General features: G+C 62.3%; 2 protein-coding genes across 2 annotated transcripts in view; one reads left to right on the top strand and one right to left on the bottom strand.

Annotated features, from left to right (window-relative positions):
• CACNA2D4 (calcium voltage-gated channel auxiliary subunit alpha2delta 4) overlaps positions 1-18,797 on the top strand; it is a 66,397-nt gene that overhangs the window by 35,599 nt on the left and 12,001 nt on the right. The window contains exon 26 of the mRNA XM_070790328.1: positions 299-379. Coding sequence (XP_070646429.1) covers positions 299-379 — 81 coding nt within the window. The remainder of the gene's footprint in view (positions 1-298; positions 380-18,797) is intronic.
• Positions 3,189-17,182, bottom strand: LRTM2 (leucine rich repeats and transmembrane domains 2). Its single transcript, XM_019961746.2, has 5 exons — positions 16,780-17,182; positions 11,008-11,217; positions 10,418-10,564; positions 7,788-8,378; positions 3,189-5,302 (listed from the first exon to the last, which is right to left on the bottom strand). Exons 3-5 carry the CDS (start codon positions 10,494-10,496, stop codon positions 4,848-4,850), a joined length of 1,125 nt encoding a protein of 374 aa, XP_019817305.2. The 5' UTR covers positions 10,497-10,564; positions 11,008-11,217; positions 16,780-17,182; the 3' UTR covers positions 3,189-4,847.

Here is an 18,797-nt window from a genome sequence, read left to right as displayed (position 1 = left end):
CTCCAGCGGGCAGCTGCAGGCAGGCCAGTCCGCAGTCAGGGACCTGGCGATGCTACACCATCCAGAGGGGCAGGGACCACCTGGCAGCTTCAGAGCTGCACGGAGAGGTGGGCGTCACCCCGCCTTTAGGGCACATGTAGGAGACACTCGACAAAGACCAGAGGTGGGTGGTACCAGGCAGCCCCCTGGAAGCCCCCCACTCGCTCGGGGAACATGGTGTTTACCGTTGTCCCCAGCCCGCCCCACCTTCGGCTCCCCCTCAGGTGCTGAAAATGTGACTTGGCAATTTTTCCCCCAGAAAGTCCCAGCAAGCCTGCGGTGGTGACGGTGAGCACAGCCGTAGCCGTGAGCGTGGACAACAGAACGGCCATCGCTGCAGGTAGGGGCTGCCCCGGGGCTGCAAGGCCGGGCGGCGGGGAGACAGAGTCGAGAGCAAGGCTCAGATGTTGCAGGAAGCCCTGCGTGTGGTCTGCAAGGCCCCAGTCTGTACAGATGAAATGTGGGGCCGGGGAGTGAGGGGAGTCTTCCTGAGTCACTCTGTTTATAAAACCGTGACGCCTCAGATCTAACAGTATTCATGCATAAAGTAAAGCCCAGACAGGTGAAGAGATCTGCTCGAGGTCACCCAGGACAGAGACCACCCAGACCTCCTTCCCACCCTCTGCGTGCTGCTCCCGCCTCCACTGTCCACCAAAGGGAAGAGGGGGCTTACAACTCGGACCCTGAAGTCTGAGCCCCTACGCAAGCCCAGTGTTTCCGTGCCAGTTCTCATCCTGCCCTGGGGTGATCAGGTTTGGTTCCATTTTACAGATGAGGAAACTGAGACCCAGAAACATTGTTTGCCCAAAGCCTCACGGCTAATAGTTAATGAACTAGAATTTAAGCTCAGATCACCTCTTGAAGGCGTGGGATCACAACCCTGTGTTGCCATTGGAGACAAAATCTGCGAGAGCGCCCAGGGAGACTCGCAGGCTGCCCCAACTTCTTGGAGCCTAGGAAGGTCCTTGCCTCCTTGATAGTTGTCTGAGAGCCATGAGGCCTGTGTGATGAGGGTCCTGCATCCAACCTCCATGGCTCGGACCTGCCAGGTCCTTGGGGTCTCACCACTGTGAGTGCCGGGGTTGGGCACCTGCCTTATGGGGGACTCAGCTGCTGGGGGCCAGCACTGGGGGTCGGGACCCTCACGTCTTCTCCCCCAGGCTGGGTGCAGGGTGCAGCGCAGGCAGGAGCCACCAGGCAGGCAGGCTGCCTGCCCCAGCAAGGGGCGTACGGTGCCGCCCACATCTGGATGAAGCGGGAGCAAGTGGCTGGGTCTGGTTGCTCAGCACCCTCGTTCACAAATATGTGTGTCACAGGTGTCCTGAGGCTGTGCAGTAGGGCATGCGGGAAGGACTCGCTCTGTCCCTTTCTGTCCTTCACCTGGGCTGCTGATCCCAGGGCCCTGGCTGAGTCTGTGGCCCACCTGCCCCCCTCTATGACGTGGTCATCTCAGCTCCCGCACACCTGAACGCCCGGTGAAGGGAAGGCACGGGGGGTCAGGCTGCTGGCTGTGCTCTCCTGCTCTCTCCAATTATTTGATATCATTTTTAACTCAGTGCTGAATTAGAGCCGGGAGGGGTTGCCATGGAAACCGTGTCCGGGTGCCTGTGGTTTAACTCGCTGCAGACAATCGCTCTGACGCTCCAGAGGAGGGAGGGCACGGATGCGATCGGACGGGGCTGGGGCACTGGAGACCTTTCTCCCTCGATTATATTTCTTTCAGTCTCCTTTTGTAATTTCCTCTTCCTGGCCTATAGCTCAGCCTCCCTGAGCCCTTGAATGCTGTCCTGGCGGCTCCTTCCCTTGTGTACACACGAGCGTGTGTTGACAGGCGGCCACACGCCCCCTGTCTGTGCAGGGGAGGAGGAAGGACAGCCTCAAGGCCCAGCCGAGGGCCAGGCAGGTGGACGAGGAGGGATCCTTTGACCGCTAAGTAGCTGCTTTGCAAGAGTTTATGCAAAATTTCTAGGAATGTACCGTTCTGATCAGGACCCACTATCAAGTCTCTGTGAGTGCCAGGCCTGCTTGGGGAATATCTAGAGCATCATGTGTGGCTGCCATCAGCTGCAGCTGTGTCCCCAGCACAGCGGCTGTGGTCGGAGGATCTCTGTCTAGAGCTGCGCCTGTGTGAGCCCAGCAGGCCTTCACACCTCATGTGCCCAGAACAGCGCACCTGTGTGTTACCCACACCTGTGCAGGCTGCGGGGGCCTGTCCTCTGCCCCCACAAGCACCAGTCTCCCAGTTCTGCTGTACCCATCAGGGTTCCAGGGGGACACCTCCCCCTGCTTACCCCAACCCAGGCAGAGGTCCAGCTGGGACCTCCCCCAGTTACCCCCCCTACCCAGGAAGGGGTCCAGCTAGGACTTCCCCCCAGTTACTCCCTCCCCAGAGAGGGTCCAGCTAAATTCCTGGAACAGGGGCCTACTAGCTCTCTTCTCCCTAGGGTTTGCTCCTGTCTCACTGGGCTGGGGGTGGGGGCGGCGGTGGTCACCCAGTGGAGGGCTCCCAGTTAGGAGAGAATTCCATCTTGGTCTGAAGAGTGTAACCTGTGTAGCCCAGGCCCAGTCAGCCAGAGGCCAGTCAGGCAAGGTGGGTCACTCGGGCATCAGGTGGATGACCCACCCGGAGGGCTTCTTGTCCTCCCGGCCACTTCCTCTCCTGGCCGCCGTCCCCAGGCCTCCGGTCCATGATTTTGATCCTGTCTGCTGAACCCTTAGGAGAGGTCATCTGTGTGAGCCCCAAGTCCTATCGGCCTGTCCCTAGAGTCAGTCTTAAAAGCACAGGATGTTAAACGAGGTACCTCCTGCAAACCCAGAGACCTCCCCGAGACTGGTGAAACCTGCTCCCCTAAAGTGCCCTTGGGGAACCCCTCTTCCATCACACAGCAGGGTCCCTGGGTCATAGGTGCACCTCCTACCCCACGGTGTCAGCCCTCAGCTTCAAGATGGCCAGGCTCACGGCAGGGCTGATGCAGACCCGGGTCTCTGTGCTCCCCCACTGCCCTTTCAGGGGTGCCCCAAAGCCAGGCCTCAGCTGGGAGTTTCCATTCACCTTAGGGGACTGGGGACACCCCATGACCCTGCCTGGGGACCCTGTCCCAGCTCCCAGTTCCAGGCTCGCCTCCCGCCCAAGGAAACCAGGAGGCACGTAGGAAAATACAGTCTTTATTGGTCATCTGAAACAACAAACCAGAAATATAATTTTGCCTTTAAAAATCTTCTGTCTCAGGCTAAGACTCCACCATTGACAACACCCAGCCTTCCCCCACTCCCCGAATCCCCAGATCCGGTGTCAGCCAGCACCTCAAAAGAAGGAAGACTGTGGCCAGCCAGGTGGGCAGCCTGCACTCGGCACCCCCGTCCTTGTCCTGCCTCAGACCCGTGTTCTGGGCACCCACCCTCCCCGAGACCTCCCGTCTCAGAGCCAGAAACCGGCCTGATGGCTCCCAACCCTCCATAAGCTGGGGAAGGCTGGTCCTGCAGAGAGAGCCCCAGACTCACCTCAGATCACACTGACCAAGGAGGCAGACCTGGGCAAGGAGAGCCTGCACTGCCCCCTCCCACCCCCGCCCCCAGCCTCGGTCCCTTTGGGGGTTTAGGGGCTACGGGTAGAGATAGACAGGCTCCCAGGGCTGTGCTCTGGTTTGGGCCCCAGTCTAGGGGCCGCGAGGATTGTGGGAAGCCAGGTGGAGCAGACAGAACGCTGGGAAAGGGACCCCGCCCCCCCACTGATGCCTCTGAGCAGAATGCAGGCGGCCTTTCGCTGCTCCCAGCGTCTGCTTGGGATGTGCTGGCAGGGCAGTCACAGAGTATGAGCCAGTCCCCCACCCCGAGGTCACAGGCCCAGGGATGCTGAAGGTAGGGGCGGGGGGATGAAGGTGCAGAGCAACAGTTCTGGGGCTGCAGGCTGCGGGAGTGGGGGTGGGGGACCCCACAGGGCCTGGCAGGGATGTACTTCGGCAGCGCTGAGGACAAGCCCGGTCGGTGGTCTGTACCTAGACACCCGGGGGGCCCGCTGTCCACACACGCTGCAGCCTCAAGGCTTCTGGGCCAGCAGTGTCCCCCAGAAAGCCCAGCAGGAGAGGTGTGAGCAGGTTACCATGGCAACGAGCAGCCTCATCCAGCACCTCCACCTTGGCCCCTGGGGAGGATCTGAAAGGAATCCTCGTGGCCATGGGTTTGGGCTTCTCCCCGTCAGCTGTGGGAGGTTGTGTCAGCAAGCAGGAGATTGTGTGGTCTGGGTGCCGAGACCATGTGGGAGGCCTGGCTCTGCTCCCCGAGGTTCTACGACCTCTGTCCCCATGCGACTGTGAGTGCAATGTCGAGCGACTGGGAGAGTGACCAGTGAGCAGGGAAGGGAGGTCAGTAACTCAGGGCCTGGTGGTGTCAGCCAGAGCGTGGTGCTGGGTTTCCAAGTGCCGGTCTCAATGGCAGGGCTGGTCTGACTGCACGTTGGTACCAGCCACTGGAAGCTGGGCCCAACATCGACCAGCTCAGAAGAGAGTTCCAGAAACTGGCCCCGCACCCCAGATGCAGGCTAAATGAGTCAAGCCAGAGGTGGGGAGCATCACAGGCTGTAAGCTCTGACTGCAGGAGAGGCTGAAGGGGCATGGGGGCGCCGGGCCCAGGAGCCTCTGTGGCACACCTGTCCTTTCTGCCCACAGTCCAGAGCTCTGGGGGCCCCAGGAGGAGCGTCAGCACACGCTGGTGGCTTCCGGAGGCTCAGAGTCCATGGAGGCTGGGAGGAAGGTGGAAAGGGGATGGCAGAGAGAGAGCCAGCGCACTCCCCCATCCTCTTTGCCGGGCTCTCAGGCCACGGAGGAGATCTGCTTCTGGTCCTCCTGCTCGCCCTCCGGGTCGCCCATGAGGGGCTGGCGCTTCTTGAGCTCGCGGTGGTACTTGGCCATGAGGGAGGCGTAGATGCAGCCGTAGGCGGCGGCCACCACCATCATGATGCAGACCACACCGCAGACCACGCCCGCGATGATCACCGTGCCGATGGCCCGCCGCACGCTCACGGGCCGTGGCCTCTGCTTCTGAGGGCAAGCGGTGCTGGGCTCGGGCTCGGGCTCAGGGCCCGGCTTGGGCTTGGCAGGCTCCGGGCTGGCCTTGGTGCAGGGCGGCCCGGAGACCTCCTGCCCGGCTGAGCTATTCTGATCCTCCAGCTGGGAACAGTAGTTGAACATCTCCATGGGGACCATGCGCATGTCCTTCCCTCTCAGCTCCTTGGGCAGGGTGCAGGCCAGCTGGTCCAGGCGCCCCCCTGCATCGGGAGAGAGAAAAGGTGGGATGAGAACCAGCAGTCCCTCTCCCAGCCCCAGGTCCCACGTGGAGGGCCCAGGAGGACCATTTTCCACCAGCAAGGCAGTGAGTCCTGCAGCCACAGAGATAGGAGAGGAAAGTGGGGGACTAGCGTGTATGAAGCCTAGAGCCGGGGAGGTGGGTACACATGGTGGCATTTAATCCATGCAGAAGCCTTGTGACGTGGACAGTGTCCCTGTTCCTATTTGATAGAGAAGCACCAGACATCCCCACCTTGCCTGCTCCCTGGAGTCAAACCAGCCACCCCCTGCCCGGTGCTCAGGAAGGAGGGGCCACGACCCAGATGCAGTCCATACCCCTCTTTGCCTGATCCCCGCTGGCCCACCCAGGCACTGTCCTGATCCCTGCTGACCTGTCTGTAATCCCCGGCACCGTTCTCCCCAGAGTCTCATGCCCCCAGGCTCCTCAAGCTAACACCAAGGGCAGAAGTCAGAGCCACACTCCTCCAAGAGGGACCTTGGTCCCTAAGGTACCTCCTTGGAGAAGGGAGAGGAGAAACCACAAGAGTGGTGTCCTTCTTAGAGCAATAGTGGCCCCGTCAGTGCCCTGGCTGTAGCACTCTGAGCCCAGAGGCATCTTGTTAGGGCACTCCGAAGACCCCTGAAGGCAGAGGAGGGGCCATAGCCAACGAGGGCATGCAGGCCACAAGGCTGCCCAGGCTCGCCCAAATGACGGCAGAGCCAGACTTGACCTGGGGGAGGCGGGTGCAGATCGCAGGTGGGACGAGAGGAGAGGAGCTGCCCAGACACCCCCTTTTGGCCTCTTTCAGTGTCCGGAGACCAGGATGCAGGCACTGCCTGCCCCAGTGGAAGGGCCTGGGCTTCTACCCCCTGTCCCTGCCGGCGCCCAGCCCAGCTGCTGCAGACTCCCCACACAATAGACATCAGTCTTTCCCGGGTGCAGGAAAAGCCTAGGTTCTTTGTTTTGGTTTGGTTGGTGTCTTTTGGAGGCGTGCAGGGTGGAAAACAGCTCCAAGAGTGACAAGATCCTACAATGTACATTCCCCTCCGTGCTCTTTTCTTCCTGGTGACCGATGACCGTTTGGAGGGGCAAGGATGTCCCCTGCAGGTCACACATCGTTCTGGTTGTCCAATTCCCCCGTGCCGCCAACCGCCTATGCAAGGCTTGCACCCTGTGAACTGTGTCCAGGGCCTTTGTACCAGCGGGAACTGGCCATGGAGATGGGGCGACCTCACCTTCCTGCTCCAAAAACCTGAGGCCGACTCCCTCCCGGCCACGTCATCTTGTGCAAAGTACCTAAGTCGCGTAATCGCTCACGAGGCTCGATTTTCATGGCTGTCATAAGAATGACCATCTCAGCTGCTCTAAGGGGTCAAGCAGGTCATGGGTATGGAAAGATACTTGGAAACTGGAAACTATACAAGTGTTCATTATTATTTCTCCTCTCACAAAAAATGGGAGCAATTACCACAGTGACTAATATTTTATGGCACTTCATCATTTGTAAAATGTTTTTAATTAACTAACGTATGAGAATATTAGGCAAATAATGAGATTGTGGAAACACTCTGAAACAAAAGGAGTCAGCCTGATGAAAGCGTTAGAGTCCTTTTCACATCAATTCATTCATTCAGCAAATATTCTTGGAGCCCTACTTTGTGCTGGGCACCAAATTGGGTCTAGTTAAGCCTGGTTAAATATTACGACTTCTACCAGCAAGCAAGTGGACATATAAATGAGTGAGCTTTACTGCAGACCCACTTTACACTGAGTACTTTTCCAGTTACTTTCCATGTGTTTCCAATTTAATCTGCACAGGGATTCTCTGAGGCAGATATTGTTATTTGCCCCATTTCGCTGATGGGGGCACAGCCACAGAGGCTAGCCTACTTTCTCAAGATCACACAGCTAGTAAGTGGCAGATCCACGAAGCCAACCCAGATCTGGCGCTTTTAACCAGGAGGCTTATATCTTTGCCCTCCTGTCCATTTCATTTAATCATTTTGAAGCTTTTTCTAGGACTTGCCCGGGGTTAACAAAAGGAGTAAGGGAAGGAACTGGAAACCAGAGGCTTTGGGCTTCTTAGCTAAAGCTTTGATAACAGAACTTCTTGGGAGGAGGAGTTGAGATCAGCGTCAATATGAAAATGGGATTGCATCTGCGGATCTGAATTCCGCTCTACCTCCTGAAACTGTGGGTGTGTAAGAGGTGGCTGCATTATTCAGAGGAGCGAGGGTGGTTTTAATCCATCCCCTCTTCCCTGGGCCCAGGGATGCCGAGGGGACAGTTACACGGTGTGTTCAAGCCTGTCCTGAAAACCTACAGAAGGGAGAGCACGTGGCAGGGAGTCAGTCTGGAGAGAGAGAGGGTAGAGAAGGACGGCTGGAGTGGAGGAGACACAGGAGGAAGGGGCAGCACCAGGCCCTCTGCCTGCTGCTGGCCCGTCCAGTCTCCCCTGCACTCACCTCGGTAGGAGAACCACTCGAGCCAGCGCTTGAAGTCCCGCAGGTGGCAGTCACACTCCCAGGGATTGTCTGCCACCTGCAGCAGCTGCAGGCCGGCCAGGGGCTCAAAGGTCCGGCGGTCCAGGCTCTGCAGGCGGTTGGCGCGCAGTGACAGGGAGCGCAGGGCAGGCAGCCCGTCGAAGAGGCCAGGCGGCAGCCGGGACAGCCCGTTGAGGGACAGGTCCAGGTGGCGCAGGCGCTGCAGGGGCCGCAGCAGCGCGGCGTCCAGGGCCCGGAGGCTGTTGTTTCGGAGCTGCAGCTCCGTCAGGTTGGCCAGGTCCCCGAAGGCCATGCGCGGCAGCCGGTCCAGGAAGTTGTTGGAGAGGTCCAGCCGCTGCAGGCCCGACAGGTTGGCGAAGGCCCCGCCGGGCAGGGAGCTCAGCCTGTTGTTGAGGAGCAGGAGGCTGCGGGTGGCGGCCGGCAGGTCCGGGGGCGGCGCAGTCAGGCCCAGGCCGCTGCAGTCCACCTGCAGGCCGCGGCCGTCACACGTGCAGGGGAAGGGGCAAGCAGGGACAGCCTCCGCCGTGCACAGGGCGATCCAGCAGGCGAGCCCTGGGGGACAGACAGGGGACAGAGGGACAGACGGTCACCGCCTCCTCCTGTTGTCCTCTTCATGCAGATCCCACAGCGGGGCCTTGCCAGGATCCCCATGGCCACCCACAAGCGTGCACTAGCGTGTCCTAACCACGTGAGACAGAACTCAGTACCGCAGCACCCTCACGTGAACAGATCCCGGGTGGTGGGTCACCTCGGGCACCTGGGCCCCTGACACGATAGACGGACACGACAGAGGACGTGGGGCTGTGAGGGGACCTTCCACGTCCCTCTCCAGGGGCGCTGCAGTGGGAAAGATTCTCTTCCCTTCTCTCGATGCCCACCCCCCACACGCACCTAGAGCCGCATGGAGAGTGGGTGGGGGCCGTGCTGTAAGGGGCACACCAAGCCCCCCTACCCCAGCCTGCAGGAATCCCACAGCCAAGACGGTCCAGCACCTCAGGGTGAGGAGGGAGCCCCGGCACCCAGTTCCCATCCCGAGACTGCTGTGGAAATGACAGGGTGAGACGCCAGTTCCCCCTCCACGCAGAGGACGCTGGGGTGCAAGCCACACAAATCTTGGGCCTGGACACGCCCCACATCTGTTCTCGCTCCACGAGCAGCCTTGCCCTTAGCTGGGGGCTCCGTCCCCAATTTCTGCAGGAGGAATCCGATGGCAGCGTTCCTCTCGTGGTCTCACAGTTTGCCCAGAGCCCTTGTGGCGGGGCTGCAGGGGAAGGGGCCCTCAGAAAACAATGCCTCGCTCCGGGGTCTACCCTTCTAAGAGTGAACTCAAAGCCCCCTTCACTGTCCTGGGTGTCCCCGTGGAGGGGGAGGGAGGCTGGCCAAGCTCAGAGGAAGGCCCCAACCAAGGAGCGATGGACAAGTTCAGACCCACGCTAGCCACTTGGCTCCACTGGGAGGGGCAGCACCTCCCTGACCAGGTCCAGGAGGGGGTGGCTCTGAATCTATGTCCAGCAGGGGTCTGGGGTCTGGTGTCCCGAAGGGCAGGGCCTGAGGGAGCAGGACAGGACTGCACCCCCTTTCCTGGAGGGTCAGTGACACCTGAGAGACCTGACCAGGCTGACACCTGAGCCTCTCTGTTCTCAGGGGCGAAATGAGCACAGGTAGGGCCGTGGATGCCAGCTGGAGGCCCTTCCGGCCACCCGAGGTCACCTGCTGGACCGCTGACCTGTCGCCCTCTGAGCCGACTGTGGTCCAGGCAGCCTGCCCAACTCCCCCCGCCCTGCCACTCGGAAGTCAGCCTCCCTTCCTTCGGGCCCCACTTTCCCCAGAGAAACACTCAGCCCATCCGGCCTCCCCACTCAGAAGGACCGACAGGACTAGAGATCACCGTCCCCCCGCCCCGAGAAATTCGGGCCAGCGTGAAAGCTCCGGTGACGAGAAAACAGAGCCGTGTGTTGCGAGGTGTTGAGTGATTCTAGAAGGAGGCTGAAAGGGGAGCTTGGCGTCTCGGGGCTCAGCCGCTCTGCATGGTGAATAATTCAGCTCGTCTATGTCGTGGGGCGGTGGCATCTCAGGGCTGACCGGGCGCCGGCAGGTCAGGTGGACGGACGTCCCCCCGGGATGATTCTTATCTCTTACCCCGTAGCCCTGACCCTTCAGCTGTGCGAGAATTCCCAGGGCTTCCTTCACCCGACAGCTCACTAGTCTCCCCAGTGGGAAGTGGGCGGCCTCTGTGTACCCATATACAGGGGAGGCCTGGACCACACCCCTAGAGCCCTTCCAGCGCCATGTCCCCAGAGCCCACTGGTTCCCTCCATCGTGGGGCCCTAAGAGCGGGCTCCAGGCCCACTCAGCCTCCAGCCAAGCACAACAAGAGGTTTGCCATTAGAAGAGGGAGATGGGGCCCCTGGGCTCAGGAGCAGACCCGTCTAAGGGGACAGACCTGCATGTGGGACCCCGCTCCCGATCCGCCCATCACGGAGCTCAGAGGTGGCTCTTCCCCTGGAACCACGGGCAGGGCTGGTGACAGACACCCGGGCAGATGGTCCCTGCAGCCCCGCTAGCCCGACCTCCCCCCACCACCCACTCACAAGAGATCCGCCTCCACAGAGCGAGCCAGGTGTGCCCCTTGGTGCCCCTTGGCTCAGGGCTGCCGCCCGGGGCCAGCATGGTGGCTGACTGCGGCCAGGCCCTGCGCCTCCGGGGAGAGGAGCCCCCGTCCGGCCGTTCAGTCACTCCTGAGAGAGAGGGAGAGAGAGATGAGCAAAGCGGGCATCAGGTGTTCCAGCCCAGGGGTTGTGGAGGGGGCTGGTGTCTCTTTACACTCCTCTCCCGTTCTTCTCAGCTCTGATTCCCTGGCTGGGGGAGAAGGGGAGGGAGAGGGCTGAGAAGCCAGGAACCTCAGCCTCCCTGGATGAGTCAGGGAGCGTGCAGGGGCAGGCGGGCATCCCGGGAGCCCTCAGATGGAGCCCAGATGGCACTGAGCTCCGGGCTAGGAGGTTCAGGAGCTGTCCATCCCCCTCAACCCCAGCCCCCATCCTCTGCCTGCCCCTTCTCCTTATCTCCCTGGATGATCTCCTGAACGTGTTTGGAGTCATGTGACCTCTGTGTACAAGCCTCCCCCACATCCCAGGTGCCTAAAGCCAGGGCTACCTGGCTCCCCACCCCACTGCACTCTTACCATGGCCCCCAGGGAGGCAGAGACCAGGCCCAGCGCAGGGGCAGTCGGTAGGTCAGTCAGTGGGTGGGTCACGGGAGAGCCCCAGGCCCCGCTTTCGCCGCGGGGCAGCCCCCTGCTTTTCCTCCACGGTCTCCTAGTGGGGGAGCAGCCGTACTCCGTCCTCCGCCTCCGGCAGGTCTGGGGAAAAACTCATCAGCTCAGGGGCTCGTGCTGCAGTGGGGAGACAGGTCCAGCAGAGGGTGAGCTTGCAGGGCCAGGGACAAGGAGAGGGGGTTCTACGTCCCAGGGGACCTGCTCCCACCCCAACCCAATGGCACAGGCCCTCCCTGCTTCCCTCCCAATGTGGCCAGGGGCCCCATCACAGCTGGGCCTGGCGCCAGGTGGGGAAGGCCAGTTGGGAGGGGGACCGCGATGCTGCTCGCAGAGGGCGGCCACATGGGTCCCCCCGGTGGCTCCAGGTTGCAGCCTCCCGCTCCCCCTCCCACAGCCAGTTTAATTCTGGGAGCCCGGGAGCCAATGGCAGAGCCGAGCAGACGCTGAGGAGGTGGGAGGAGCTGCTGGGGGCCTGCTGAGCCCTGGAATCTCATCACCATCAGGGTTTCCCTCGGGCACCAGGGGCCTCTCCCGCCTCCTCCCCCCTTCCATACAGCTGCCAAGCTGCCTCCTGGCCTCTCGAGCCCAGTCGGAGAGCAGCGCCCGCGGGTCCTTAGCAGCGGCCAGGCAGGGGCACCTGCTTAGCTTGGGGGCCACTCGGGATGAGGGGGGTAGGGAGGGAGGGGACCGCTGTGGTGGGGTGGGGCGGACCTGGCTCTGGCTCTGGACTTCAGCCCCCACCCCCTGCTCTGGAGGGCTCACAGCATCGCAGGGGCTGCAGAGGAGGCACGCTGGGCAGGTGTGGAGTGAGGGCGCAACCTTGAGGATGGACCAGGGTCCTGAGCTTGGCGATGGAGGAGCAGCTCAGGGGTCATCTCCGGATGCCCCCCCACCTCCCAGCACCAGACCCCATGGGCTCCTGGCTGAAACACCCAGGTCAGGGTGGGCTCTGGGTTCCAGTCTGTGCCAGCCGCTCTGTAAGTTAAACCCCATCGGCTCCCTGGGTCTCAGTCTCCTTATCTCGAAGGCAATAAGCAAAACATACTGTCCCCCACGAGACCAGTCTAATCGTGGGAGGCGAGTTCATGTCTGCTGAACTCAGGACACACTGTCTTGGAAGACAGTCTAGGTGACCCCAGGTAGACACAAGGAGAAGCCAGGGCCCCTATCCTCCCCAGGGAGGGGTCAGCAGCTTACAAGCCTGGCCGCTGACCACTCTTTCCTGCCCCCAACCTCACACCCCTGTTCCTGAGCCCATGCCAGGCAAGCAGCTGTCACATGGCAGTCACCGTGGGCCAGGCTCACACACAGCCTCCAGACCTCCATCACCGAGGTCACTGTCCACCCTCTCGGCCCCGACCCTCGGAATAGCCCCTCAATGCTCCCACCAGCAAGGACCCTCATGTCAGCCGCTCAAAGCATCCACCCGGTACTGGGCGGGTCAGCAGCCACCCAGGCTCAGAGATGAAGACCAGCTAGCCTGGTCACACGGCCGGCCAGGGACAGAGGCCCGCTCCCTGGTGATGGTTCCCTGCAGTGGCCCCAGCAGGTGTGGGCTGAGCAGGGTGCACACACGCTCCCAACATGGCATGTGGGGAGACAACCCCAGAGAGCGTGCAGCCCGGGCACGTGCTGACACACGCATACGCATGCACTCACGCACCCTCAGATGCTGCCCCTCCGGCAGTTCTCAGGTGCCCCCAGCAGACAGGTGCATGGGGTGGCGGGGGAGGGACCGCTGGCCTAGAATCAAGATCGAGAGAGGCCCCTAGGGGGTGCTTCCACACTCAGACCCACCCACGGGTCTTTCCGGCTGCCATGGGGAGACACGTGGCGGAGAGCCCTCTCCCCCAAGCCCAGGCCCCATGCCCACCTGGGCTCATCCCCACCTCCCCACCCAATCCCCAGAGTGAGCACCTGTCCGTGAAGGTGACTTGAGTGCAGGTCCTGGCACCCCACCCCCCAGCGTGAGGTGCATTAAAGCCAGCCAGGTCCATTAAAGCCACTGTCTGGGGGGAGGGGACACTGGTGGCCCTGAGATCTCCAGAGAAGCCTGACAAGAACAAGCCCCTCCCCAGGTCCATGGGGTGCAGACTGCTCCTTGGGGAGTGGTCCTGCCTGCCTGGGGACCCCAGAAGCACGCCTCAGGGACCCCTGGGCCCAGAACTCTGCCCTCCGGCCCACCTTCAACTTGAGGACCCCCTTCCCCCAACAAAACCCGGAAGCTTTCAGCCTCGTTAGGAAAGTGTGACCTACATCAGGAAGCTGGGGGCACAGCTGCTAAGGCAGGCGCTGGCCGCTGAGGAATAAATTCACACTGTCTGGGAGGGGAGACCCCACACACCGTCTGGGAGGGGAGACCCCACTCAGGTGGAGAACGGAAACAAGTGAGGGTGGGGGTCTCCAGGCTCCGAGCCCCTCAGCCCTGTGGGCATTTTTGTCCAGTCCAGGGACAGGGGCACAGAGCGGAGGGCAGCCGTGCTGAGAGAATCGGGGCTGAGATTGGTCAAGAGCTGAGAGTCGAGCACCCTGAGTACCCCCTCAGAGCAGAAACTGGGGCTTTATGCCCCACCCAGCCTCCTGCTACTCAAGGGCAGTCCAGGGATCAACAGCACCAGCCTCCCCAGGGACTTTCTAGACCCAGGCCAGGCCGATGGGGTTGGAACCTGCCTCTTAGAAGATCTCAGGCAATTCATGTATCTGGTCAAGTTTGAAAGGCCCTGGGCTTGGTCACTCCTCTCCTGGGGGGCTATGTCAGGGGCCCGGGCAGCAGGGGGCAGTGCTGGAGTGGTACGGGTACTGGAAGCATCACCTCCTGCAGGAAGGCTCTGGACCGGGGAGACATGTTACCATAGCCACAAGTAGCTGTGCGTGGTCCCTGGTCCCCCAGCTATTCCCCGGGCTGAGACGCGCTGTCAGCCCCACTTGCAAATGGGAAAACAGAGGCCCTGGAGACTCAGTATCTTGTCTCAGGTCAGGCAGTAGAAGGTGGCAGGCTTGTGTCCGAGCAGTCCAGCGACCAGTCTGCTAACCCGGCTGTCTTTGCAGGCCTTTAGGCCGGTCCTGCTTTGCCCTGCCTGCACATGGAGGCTGCCGGAGCAGGAGGCAGGGGGCAGGGACGGGCTGCACCCTCTCAGCTGCCCAGCTTCACAGCTGACCCCATGTCTCCTTGTCCGCTGGCTCAGTGTACCTGATGCAGTTGTTCTTATCAAACTGGTCGCCCCCTCCCCGACGCCCTTCTTCCCAGGGACGCTCACAGATGCCATGGGGAGAGTCCTGGGGGGCAGGGGTCTTCCTAGAGGGGTGGGGAGGATGCTTTCTAGAACCCCTGCAGCAGGGGCTGTGCACTGAGGTGAGCATGTGGGCTGGGAGCTCCAGGGAAGCCGGGGCGGGAGGTGCTGACGGGCAGGAGGCGGCAGCTGGAGCAGAAGGGCCCACGTGCTCCCTCCCAGCCGCGTGGGGGGCCGTGTCCCCTGGAGACTTGGGGGCCAGAGTACCCTGGAGACTCGGAGGCGGGCGCCTCGCCTGGCCCCGTGAAGGAGAGGCCTGCCGTGTTCCTGCCTCCTGCAGACACCCAGCTTGGGGGGCCTCTGATCTCTCTGTGCTTCTGCACCCACCCTCTCTCCCCCTCCAGGCAGGGCTGGCTCAGTCTCCAGTTAGAAACCTCCAGGAAACCCCACAGGCCTGGTGTCCACGCCCCTCCTCACTGCTGCCAGGTCACGTCCATCCCCCTTAGCCCGGTCCACACCCCACAGCCGGCAGCGTCCACTGTGCCTTGACTGGCGCGCCTGCCCCTGGGACATCATGCCGACCGGCCGCACACCCTCCCCCCTGGACCTCCACCCCAGAGCAAGACTTCTGCAGTCTGCACTCTGCGGAGAGGTGAAGGTCACAGAGGCGAGAGGCCAGGCTGAGGCCACTGCCCAGGGCCCCGAGGGCAGCGCCCTCCTTCCCGCCTACCCAAGCCCAAAGACCCCCCCATAGGCAGGACTGGGGCACCCACGCTGAGCCCTGGGGGGTGGCACCAGGGCTGTGCCCTCCACCCGCAGCCGCCGGTCTGGCCTTCCGGGCCCTTCCCACCTCTTCCCTGCCCGGCACCCGGAACACGCGCGGCTCAAGCAGTGCGGAAGCAGGTTTTTTTAAATCTCTAAATTTGTTCTTGGAGGAGACAGCCTCCTGGTTCATTTTTAAATGCGAGTCCCGTTTTCATCCCCAACTTCCTACAGCCTGGCTTCCTTGTCAGACACTCCCGATCTCAAGCAGACCCTCTGGGAAGACGGACATAAAGTACCCCCACCCCCGTCACTTCTCATAGGAGTTGCTCTTGGGCAGGCTCTGGACTAGGCTCAATGGTGGCCTCGGGCAGGCAGGAGATGAGGAGGTCTGATCTGTGTAGTGGTGGGGAGAGACCTCCCCTGGCACCCCAACCTTTACAGACCCCTTCCCAGCCCCTCAGCTTGGGGACTGAAATGCGGGCAGGGTTTGCTCGCTTGGCCCCAGACACAGCTTCCAGGCAAACGCAAAGGAGCCAGATCGGATCTTAAGAAGCCTCCCCCTCCTCCTTCCGCCACCCCCGGCTGGCTTCCCTGGTCTCCCTCTCTTGGCAGAGCCGAGCCTGTGCAGTGGGGAGGGGGGAATCGCTGTGGGTTTCCCTCCCAGCTGGACTCCTCCACCCGTCTCCACGTGCTCAGCCTGCCCCCCAGCACCCCACCCCATGTAGTTATCTAAGCTGCCGGGCGTCAATCTGAGTCAGACCAGGTGATACCCAGCCATGGCCTGACAGCCAGGTGCCAGCCTGCCCCCGCCCACCCCAGGCAGAAGACAGCAGCTCAGGGAGAGGACAAGGAGGCCCGGACGCCTGGTCAGGGGGCCTCTGTCCTGCACTGTCTTGTCCTGGCCACCCCAAGCTGAGTCCACCACCCCCTCTAAGGCTTTCTGACCCTTTTGTAGGTAGAGGGGGTGTACAGACTCCAGCCTCAGCTTGGTTCCTGGGGCCCCCACCAGGCCTGGGTGGGCTGAGAGCTGATCCAGAGCCTTGAGGAAGGGCAGGAGGAAGGGCTTGGAGGCTCCCCTCCCTCGTCCACTCCCAGCCACGCCCCCCAGGGAGGCTCCGCTGGAACCTAGGGACTAAGGTCCAGCTGGGGCAGGCTCCCCTGCACCCCCGTCTAAGGGCAGCCTCCTGGAGGCCAGCGCCCCACACTGAGGGCATCCTGTAGAGAGGTCAGTCAGCCCCCTGAGGTCCAGTGCCCCAGGCTGCCCCCTACCCCACAGACGTCCGCTGTGTCCCCTTCACATGGCACCCAGATCCCAGGGCTGTCTGTGCCGAGCTGGGCATGCAGGTGGCCCAGGGCCCCCGGCTGGCGCCCCACATGCTGCAGGGATGGTTTCTATGCCACCGGGCCTGTCGTCTGGCCCTGTGGCTGCCTTCTCCCTCCTCCTCCGGCAGAATGCTGGCTCCTGTCCCCAACACTGGGAGGTCAGAGTTCCCTGTGCCCTTCAGCTGCCCAGATGTCCGGTCCTGAGTCCCGCCCCAGCCCCAGCCATTGCCCCCAGGTAGGAGGCATAGCAGCTGTCCCTGCAGGCACAGAACCCAGCAAGGATGGGCTCGGGCCCCAAGCCCAGCTCCCGCAACGCCCCCCCCACCCAACCCTGCACCCCCGCTGAGCACTCAGCACTCACCTTTGGCAGGAACAAGCCCCTTGAATCAGTGGTCTGAGCCGTCCAGCCAGCCCCTCCTGGAATTCCTGGAGGAATCAGACAGCGGCACAGCCCGATCCCCAGCAGGACCTGGGTCCCCAGCAGGACCCGGCAGCAGTGCACCGGCGGGAGCAGCCTGCGGCTGGCTGCCTCCTCCTGGGGCCAGGGCTGCCGGGTCAATGGCAAACGGAGGAGGAGAGGGAGGGACAGAGGGAGCCGCGGAGAGGGGCAGGCGGGGAGGGGCGCGTGTGTGCAAGCAGAGAGCAGCGGAGTGACAGTGGGGGAACATCCGCGATGACAGCGACAGGCGCGCACACGGGAGGCGGGCGCTCGGGCGGGCGGGCGCACACACACGGAGGCGCTCACCCTTGAAACCTCCCATTTCAGAGGGAGCCGCGGCCGGCCGTGAACTCCAGGGGCAGAAGCGCTGTGCACCAGCGCCCCCCACCACCACCTTCCCTCCCCGCCTCCGCAGGCTTTCCCGCCCTGGCTGCCCCCCACACAGCATCCTCTAGCTCTGTCCCCTCTCCCCTTTCCTTTGGGGACCAAGCGGCAGGACCCAGAGCACAGAGGTCCCCGGGAAGCAGTGGGAAGCCGCTCTGAATCTGTTCAGAGGTGGGGGCCGTATCTCCCACCACGCCTGCAGGAAGGGAAAGCTGAACGACAGTCTTGGTCAAAGGGACACCTTCTGGAGGGAGGGGTACATGAGCGCCCATCTGTCTGAGGTCCTCCAGGGAGGGGCCCCAGGCCACGCAGAGCCAGTGGCATGCAGACACACAGAGGTCACTGAGCCTCGTGACCCGAGACCAGGGCTATCTGGGGAGGGAGACGCAGGCAGGCTGGGCCGGGGCCTGGGGCAAGTTTTCTGGAGAGCCCTGGGGTGAGCCTGGAGGAGCACGGGGGTGGGGAAGGGGGGCAAACCAGCCCCTTCCCCAGCCTGGACCTCTGGCTGGATGGGGAGAGATTGACATCAAGAGCTCAGAGGTCTCTCTACCAGCCAGTCAGGACGGAGGCGTTGGAGAAATTGATATTCCAAGGGAAGGCAGGGGTTGACCCGAAGGAAACGAAGTCAGGGACCAGTCGGGGAGGAGCCGCCGGCCAGAGCTGGACCCTGGTGACCTTCCTGGCATCTTTCAAAGCCTGCCTGATGGCTGGACGCGTGGCGTGTTTGTCAGGGGTATCCAGAGTCCCTCTTCCTTTACGCCCGCTTTTGGGGGTCCGTGGTCAGCACTGGGTGCAAGCTGAGAGACCCCTCGACACTCCTGCACCTTCTTTCTCTGTCTGCTCTGCTGGGCAACAGCAGGAGTGCCCAGAGGAAAAGCAGCCTTCCCTCCCAGGATCCCAGCCTCCCGCCCTGCATCATGAGACTGGCCCCCACCTGCCCCACACACCCCCTTGTCGCCCGGCTGCTCCCAGGACAGCATGTCCTTCCCAGCATCTGGAACCCTCTCCTCACCCACGGGGCACCTTCCCCTCCTTGAAAACTCAACCAGAACTCCCGTCCTGGTGCGCATGTCCGGCTGGACCTTCTTCTCTGACCCATATCACAGAGGACAGCTGTCTGTGGGTGGGCGGGTCATCCCAGGTCTACAGTGGAAGGCCCTTCCAGAAGAGGGGTCTGCCTCCCCTGGCTGAGTGAGGAATGGGCAGGGATGGAAGAGCTCAGCCAGGTGTCAGGGTCCAGAGGCTCTGACAACCAGCCATTAGCTGTTTGTGAACCGGATGCGGGGTTACTCACTGCCCCAGAGTGGACAGGTGGATGACGAAGTCTCTGGGGTCCCTGAGCACCAGCTCCCCAGCTGCTACATAAAGGATGGGCCCCGTTGACCCACAGCCGCCCGACCCCCCAGGTCAGCACAGCCTGCCGCTGGGTTTCAAAGGCACGGTCGACAGGAGAGCGAGGGGGGTGATGGAGTTTCCGACTCCCAGGGCACGGCGGCTCTGGCGGGGCGGGGTTGTGCGTGTGCCGCACGGCTGTTTTGTTTTGCCGTCTGTGATGA

Source organism: Bos indicus, chromosome 5 (assembly GCF_029378745.1).
Source record: "Bos indicus isolate NIAB-ARS_2022 breed Sahiwal x Tharparkar chromosome 5, NIAB-ARS_B.indTharparkar_mat_pri_1.0, whole genome shotgun sequence".
NCBI classification, from domain to species: Eukaryota; Metazoa; Chordata; class Mammalia; order Artiodactyla; family Bovidae; genus Bos; species Bos indicus.
The sequence above is the reverse complement of the archived record's forward strand: the minus strand, read 5'-3'. Positions and strand labels throughout refer to the sequence as shown.